Source organism: Fringilla coelebs (assembly GCF_963513975.1).
Source record: "Fringilla coelebs genome assembly, chromosome: 24".
NCBI classification, from domain to species: Eukaryota; Metazoa; Chordata; class Aves; order Passeriformes; family Fringillidae; genus Fringilla; species Fringilla coelebs.
The window spans coordinates 3,249,929-3,257,500 of NC_140050.1; the positions used below are offsets into that span (position 1 = coordinate 3,249,929).

General features: G+C 57.8%; 1 protein-coding gene across 1 annotated transcript in view; it reads right to left on the reverse strand.

Annotated features, from left to right (window-relative positions):
* ATP8B3 (ATPase phospholipid transporting 8B3) overlaps positions 1-7,572 on the reverse strand; it is a gene marked incomplete at both ends in the record, with an annotated part of 31,065 nt that continues 23,493 nt past the window's right edge. Inside the window, 8 exons of the mRNA XM_084221338.1 lie at positions 1-248; positions 1,162-1,306; positions 3,037-3,167; positions 4,076-4,214; positions 4,406-4,645; positions 5,115-5,198; positions 6,715-6,938; positions 7,407-7,572. The exon at positions 7,407-7,572 is cut by the window's right edge and continues 102 nt beyond it. Coding sequence (XP_084077464.1) covers positions 1-248; positions 1,162-1,306; positions 3,037-3,167; positions 4,076-4,214; positions 4,406-4,645; positions 5,115-5,198; positions 6,715-6,938; positions 7,407-7,572 — 1,377 coding nt within the window. The remainder of the gene's footprint in view (positions 249-1,161; positions 1,307-3,036; positions 3,168-4,075; positions 4,215-4,405; positions 4,646-5,114; positions 5,199-6,714; positions 6,939-7,406) is intronic.

Below are 7,572 nucleotides of genomic sequence, written 5' to 3' on the forward strand. Positions count from 1 at the left end.
TCAGGGAGCCTGGTGGCAGCAATCAGGGAGCCTGGTGGCAGCGATCAGGGAGCCTGGTGGCAGTGGGCACAGGGTGGCAGAGGTCAGGGAGCCTGGTGGCAGTGGGCACAGGGTGGCAGAGGTCAGGGAGCCTGGTGGCAGTGGGCAGCTGGTGGCAGAGGTCAGGGAGCCTGGTGGCAGTGGGCACATGGTGGCAGCTATCAGGGAGCCAGGTGGCAGTGGGCAGCTGGTGGCAGAGGTCAGGGAGCCTGGTGGCAGTGGGCACCGTGTGGCAGAGGTCAGGGAGCCTGGTGGCAGTGGGCACTGGGTGGCAGAGGTCAGGGAGCCTGGTGGCAGTGGGCACCGGGTGGCAGAGGTCAGGGAGCCTGGTGGCAGTGGGCACCGTGTGGCAGAGGTCAGGGAGCCTGGTGGCAGTGGGCAGTGGCTGTCCCTGCTGTACAGCCCTGCAAAGCCACGTGCTCCCAGCGTGGGGGTCACGGTGCCGCAGCAGGAGCCCCCCAGGCTGGGCCAGCCCCTCTGCAAAGCCACCAGATAGGATGGAAGGTGGCCCCTGGCAGGAGGGAGCAGCCAGGTGTGCCCCTGCTGCTCCTGCTCTGGCCCCGCAGGGTGGGGACAGCTACACCAAGGGCACAGCCGGGGTCCCCTGGGGACACGGGGCGGTGCCGGAGGTGGCCCCGGCACACAGACTGTCCCTGACACACAGACTGTCACCAGCACTGTCCCCAGCATACAGACTGTCCCCGGCACACAGACGGTCCCCAGGACACAGACTGTCCCCGGCACACAGACTGTCCCCAGGACACAGACTGTCCCTGACACACAGACTGTCCCTGACACACAGACTGTCCTTCACACACAGACTGTCCCCAGCACACAGACTGTCACCAGCATTGTCCCCAGCACACAGACTGTCACCAGCATTGTCCCCAGCACACAGACTGTCCCCGGCACTGTCCCCGGCACACAGACTGTCCCCAGGACACAGACTGTCCCCAGCACTGTCCCTGACACACAGACTGTCCCCTGCAGTGTCCCTGGCACACAGACTGTCCCCGGCACGCAGGCTGTCCCCAGCACTGTCCCCGGCACTGTCCCCGGCACACAGGCTGTCCCCAGCACTGTCCCCGGCACACAGCCTGTCCCCGGCACTGTCCCCGGCACGCAGGCTGTCCCCGCGGGTGATGAGGCCGCCGTAGCCCTCCTGGTGGGAGAAGGCGTAGCTGGAGCGGCGGAAGGAGCCGCGGGGGACGTGCGAGCGCAGCTCCACCGGGGGCTCCGGGTCCCGCCTGGCCCTCAGGTGGATCCTCTGCAAGAGATCAGGGAGATCAGGGCTGGGGACATCTCCCTGGAGAGCCCTCAGCCCAAGGGGGGACATGAAGGTGGTGACGCCTTGTGAAGGCTGAGCTAGAGCTGAGACTGGACAGAGTTAAAGAATAAAGCAGGGATTTATTAGGAGGCCTCCATGGATCCACCTTGAGCAGCACCAGAGCCCAGCCAGGGCTGCTCCCAAGATGAACCAAAATGGCCCCAAAATGCACAGCCAGGCACGGGGTCTCTCCCTGGGATCAGTTCTGCTCCATTTGCACCTTGCAGTTCATTGTCCCATCCCAGCTTTAGCCCCTGCAGTCCCACCCTGCTTGTTTTTCTCTCTCCAGCCCACGGGGTTTGTGCTCCTGGGCTGAGATTGGGATAATTTGTCCTTGGTGCCCAGCTGGAGCAGGAATTGTTTTGTCTCCCTGCTCTGTGCAGAGAGCTCACCATCCCCTGAAATGAGTCCCAGACCCACCCACTAAAGCAGCACAGAATGTGAAAAATAGAAAAGCTCAAACCTGAGGCATCGAAGGGAGCATAGGGGCACCTCCACCAGGCTTGGCTCCCAGCTCTACAATGACCTGATTTTCCATGGGGATGAGGAATGTGGGGATTCTCCTGGGGATCTGCAAAGCTCATGGAGCTCTGGAGCACAGTGTCTCCTCCTGCTCCCACACAGGCTGTAGACACCTCCCAGGCAAGCTCTCAGCCCCAGGTGGGACAGATGGTACGCACAGGGACACCCTCCACTGATGCCTCAGATTTGAGCTTTTCTATTTTTCACATTCTGTGCTGCTTTAGTGGGTGGGTCTGGGCTTCATATCAGGGCATGGTGAGCTCTCTGCTCAGAGCAGGGAGACAAAACAATTCCTGCTCCAGCTGGGCACCAAGGACAAATGATCCAAATCTCAGCCCAAGAGCACAAACCCCGTGGGCTGGAGAGAGAAAAACAAGCAGGGTGGGACTGCAGGGGCTGGGGCTGGAATGGGACAATGAACTGCAAGGTGCAAATGGAGCAGAGCTGATCCCAGGGACAGACCCCGTGCCTGGTTGTGCATTTTGGGTTTCATCTTGGGAGCAGCCCTGGCTGGGCTCTGGTGCTGCCCAAGGTGGATCCACTGAGGCCTCCTGACAAATCCCTGCTTTATTCTTTAGCTCTGTCCAGTCTCAGTTCTAGCTCATCCTTCACAAGGCATCCCCACCAGGACAGGGTTTGGATCCCAGCTCCAGCACGATCTCCTTTTCCATGGTGGGATGGGGGAGGTGGGGACTCTCCTAGGGGGCTGCAGAGCTCACAAAGCTCTGGAGCACAATCTCAACCCCTGCTTCCACCTGGACTCTTTTGAAGGTACAACCCACAACCCCAGCAGGGTGAGCTCCATCGAGGCTGGGGTGGCACCAGGACCTGCACCAGACCCCAGACCCTCCTGGGGGGTCCTGGAGGACAATTCCTCACTGCAACCAAAAGCAGAGCCTCTCCAAGAGCTGGGTCAGATGTCTTGGCCCAGGGCCCCCAGCTGGGCCATCGAACAATTCTGGGAGAGGCCCCTGGAGTCAGAGCTGGTGCCAGTGTCATGAAGGACCACCATGAGTGGGAGCACCAAGGAGAGGTGATATATCCCAGCACTACAGCCCAGGCTTCCCTGGGGAACCTCCCTGTGCCATCACCAATCCCAGACACCAGTGGGAAGCAGGACCTGCCCTCCCAGTGCCCCCAGCCCTCACCTGCTGGGTGGTGGCTCTGCCCAGGATGGCACGGACGGCGTGGACGGTGAGCGAGGGGAGGGTGTTGACCACCAGGGACAGCAGGACCACGAGCAGCACATAGGGGTCAGTCAGGGCATTCCAGCTGGCATCTGCCAGCACAGGGGAGATGTTTGGGTAGGTGTTCCAGATTGCAAGGCAAGATGTATTCTATTACCATCTGTATGGCAGTTGTCTTTGGTCAAGTAGGAAGTTTTTCCTTATCTCTTCCACAGCCACTCCTCCCTTGGGAGGGGACATCTGCTGATAAGAGGCTGTTGAATGTCCCTGCATGGCTGATAAGAGCTACAGCATCCCATTGGAGATGTGAGCCCAGAGGGAGGAGCCAAGCATTCCTACCTAGATATAATCTGGAGATTCTGGAACACCAGCACGGCTTCTGCACTGGATTCCCAGAGGAGCAGCAGCTGCCTCTGCCCCTGGATCTTCAGAGGATTCTGCACCTTTCTCCAGGATCCCTGCTCCAGCAGAACCACCCCTGGCACTGCAGGAGGGCTGAGCCACAGTTCCAATGGCCCTGCTGCAGCACCCTGACCCACAGGGTGTCAGGCTGTGTTCTGGCTCTGGCAGTGTTGTTCTAGAGTATTGCATTGTTTATTTTATGTTTTTATTTTCTTCCCTATTAAAGAACTGTTATTTTCTGCTCCCATATTTTTTGCCTGAGAGACCCTTAATTTAAAATTTATAGCAATTCAGAGGGATGGGGAGGGTTTACATTCTCCATTTCAGGGGAGGCTCCTGCCTTCCTTAGCAGACACCTGGCTTTCCAAACTGAGACAGTAGGGAAGGTGGAGAGGGAACAGGGAACAAGTGCTGGGGACAGGCCCCAGCCAGGAAGGTGCTGAGGGCTCTAAAGAGCAGATGGCACCTAAACTGGAGTTAGAAGTCAAGACAGCAGTTCAAGAAGTGGCAACAAGGAGAAGATCTGCAGGGTGGGAAACAGCTCCTAGCACCAAGGCCAGGGAAGGGAAGGGCCATGGGGATCCCCAGGGCACCTCACCTGGGAAGCGGAAGATGGCAGGGGCTATCCTGTAGGCATCAACAGTCTGGGTCAGGAAGGAGAAGAGGCAGAAGAGGAGCAGGCTGGCTGTGACCATCAGGAAGGACAACACTGTCCAGTACTGGGTGTCCAGGACAATCTGTGGGGACGGAGCACACAGTCTCACGAGGGCTGTGGTGACCCTCTTCCATTCAGCTGCTTTGTCCAAATCCCTCCTCCATCCCAGGGAGACCATCCCCCAGCCATAAAGCCTCTGGAGAAAATGCCAGAGCCCAGGGACCCTAAAGATCTGCTGTGGGGCAGGATGAGCAAGAGCAGATCAGTGCTCACCTCCACCAGGACCGACAGCAAGGCTGACAGGGCCACTGTGACAGAGAAGGACTCATAGTCACCCACGACCTTGGTGCCAACGTGGTCCTCAAAGGCCCAGAGCGTGATGTAGAAGCTGATGAGGGAGGTGCCCACCCCGTGCAGGAGGGTGACACCAAAAACACGGTAATTGAAGAGCTCATCCTGCTGTCCGACCACGTAGAGCTCAGGGAACTCCAGGCTCTTCTTGGCACTCACATCCTGCTGGGAGAGCATCCCAGAGGGGATGCAGGGATTGGGGCAGGGAGGGAATCCCAGAGGGGATGCAGGGATTGGGGCAGGGAGGGAATCCCAGAGGGGATGCAGGGATTGGGGCAGGGAGGGAATCCCAGAGGGGATGCAGGGATTGGGGCAGGGAGGGAATCCCAGAGGGGATGCAGGGATTGGGGCAGGGAGGGAATCCCAGAGGGGATGCAGGGACTGAGGGAGCAGGATGGGGATACCCCACCCCACACACCCTCTGGGAGAGCTGCAGTGGGTCTCTCTGCCCAGTGGCTCTGGGGGGACTGGGGACAGGCACCCCAGGACTGAGGGTGAGCTCCAAATGCCCAGCAAGCTGCCAATGGCCTGTGCTGGCACAAAGGGCTGTGGAGATGGGGGCAGTGACTGCCAGGCTGGCACCCAACTGCTGAGGGTGGCACAGGGCTGGGTGAGCTCGGGGAAGCCGTACCTGCTCCAAAAGGCCCACGGACAGCACGGGGTAGGCAGTGTAGAAAATATTGTAGAGTGCGAGGAACCAGCCCTCATACAGAGGCTAGAAGGGAACAGAGAGAAGCTGTGAGCTTGGAGGTGCTTTGGAAAGACTCACAAAGGATGTCCAGGCCCCAGGACACTCAGATCCAAGCATGGAAATCCCCTTGGACTTGCCCCATCCCCTGCATCAGCCCCACATTGTCTGTAGGGTCATACTGCAGACAGAGATGGGGCTGGAGCTCCACGTGTTGCTGGTCAAGTCACACTTGATGATGGCCCTTGAGATCAAAGGTCCCATTTTGGAGGAAAGCAGCTTAATGCACATGCCCTCCTGCATCTGTCCAAGACTGAACTGCAGCTCACAAGTGTGGAAGAGGTTTTAGAGTGACTTCTGTGAGCCAGATAGAAGTTTGATAAGAGGATCCATGTTTACTCCTGAAAGAATTTCCTACCAAGGTCATTGACATAGAAACCAAGAAAGAAAGAAGGATAAATAAGAGAAACCTTCAACTGTCTACTCAAATAAGCACTTTGTTGGTCTTTCCTGACCAATGAGTAAAGTCTAAACCTATGAGTCTTGTAAGAAGGTACAAAAAGCATGCATGCTATAATAAAAAAGGGTTTGAAGCCTTCTGAAAATGGAGACAAATGTCTCTGTCTCAACTACAACATACAAGGGGATCTTGAGTTTCCCTGGGGTGCTTTCCCAATCCAGCCAGGTGAAAAGCAGATAACCAGTGCAGATAACCAGTTATGCCTCAGTCAGAATTTGGACATGACAAGGGAGAAAAGGGGACCAAGGTGGTGATGTGGACACGTGTCCTCCAGGCAGCCCCAGGCACGATCCCTGCAGGGGATCCTGAGCAGGGGGGTCGTAACTCTGGAGCAGAGACCTCCACAGGATGGATGATGTGACCCCTTGTCCTAGGGTGATGTTATGATGCTTGTACCCCCATGTGTGCTGTTTATGCTGGATATTAAGTTCTGTGCCTCTGAAGAGTGAGTGTTTTGTTTTGATTTTGTTATCAGCCTGCTCCCCCACAGCTGGTGGGACACAGAGACGGGGCAGTGCATAGTGTGGCTTTTGCTTTTTGCCTGGCTTTTTGCTTTGCTCTTGCTCTTGCTCCTGCTTTGCTCTTGCTTTTCGCTTCTGCTCATCAGTTAGTTTAGCTAAGCACTCCGAATCTTTCCCTGGACTGTTTTTCATTTCCCTTTTTGGAACCACTCGAACTTGCTCCAGACTGGGCCCTGGGAACACCCAGAGTTTGCACCCTGTGGCTGCAGCAGCTGCCCCAGCGCCAGAGGGACTGATACCAGAGCGACCACCCCAGGAGAGACTTTCTGAATTTGTCATCTTTTTCAGAGTGGTGACAGAGTGCTGTCATCCAGTGTTGTTCATTTTGTGTGCTGGGGGTGCTGTGCCTGTTCAATAAACAGGTTCCTTCCACTTCTCTCCCAGGAATCCTTCCCAAACCGGTTGGGAGGAGGGGCTGTGTGGGTTTGCTTTCTGGAGAGCCCCCCTTTTGGAGGTTTTCTCCCAAATTTGCCCTAAACCAGGACCCCCCTGCCCCCCTCACCTGGGCCGTGAATCCGCTGTGGAAAGCGAACCACACCTGGGCCAGGAGGCCAGCGAAGGTCTTGTAGAAGAAGTAGCGGAGGAACTTGCAGATGCGCAGGTAGTTCCAGCGGCCGTGCACCAGCAGCAGGCGCTGCAGGAAGGAGAACTGGGCCAGGGCGTAGTCACTGCACTGCACGGCCTGCAGCCCCTCCAGCCCGCTGATGCCCACCCCGATGTCCGCGGCTGCGGGGGGCAAACGCACACGGGCAGGTTTGGGGGGAACCGGGGGCTGGATGTCCCCGTGGGCTGTCCCCAGGAATGTGAATCCAGGAGTGACAAAGGGAACAATCCCCCTCTATCCCAGGTCCTGGATATTCCAGGTGTGGTGTGAGAGCAGAGCCCCGTGTCAGGGCTGCTGGGAGGGGCAGGGATGGCTCTGCCAGCTGCCCACCTTGGGGTTTGAAGGTTCATCAAGGTTCATCCCAGGTGACAAAAGCACATGGGCCACCCTGCACTTGTCTCGGGCTGCTCCCTGTCCTGTGCCTCTCGCTCCCCTCCCAGCACAGCAATGTGGGGAACAGGTTTGGGGCTTCCCCTCCCAGTTCCTCCCCCCAAAGGGGAGGGTGAGGTGGTGGAGATGACAAATGGGGCACCACCATCAGCAGTGGGACACACCAACAGAACCCCAACCTCCCCCTGCCCGAGCCTCACTTTTGATCATGTTGACATCGTTGGCCCCGTCCCCGATGGCCAAGGTGACAGCCTTCTTGTGCTTCTTCACCAGCTGCACCATCAGGGCTTTCTGCTTGGGGGTCACCCTGCAGCAGATCACGGCCTGGCAGCTGGTGGCCAGGTCCACAAAGGCCTTCTCCACCAG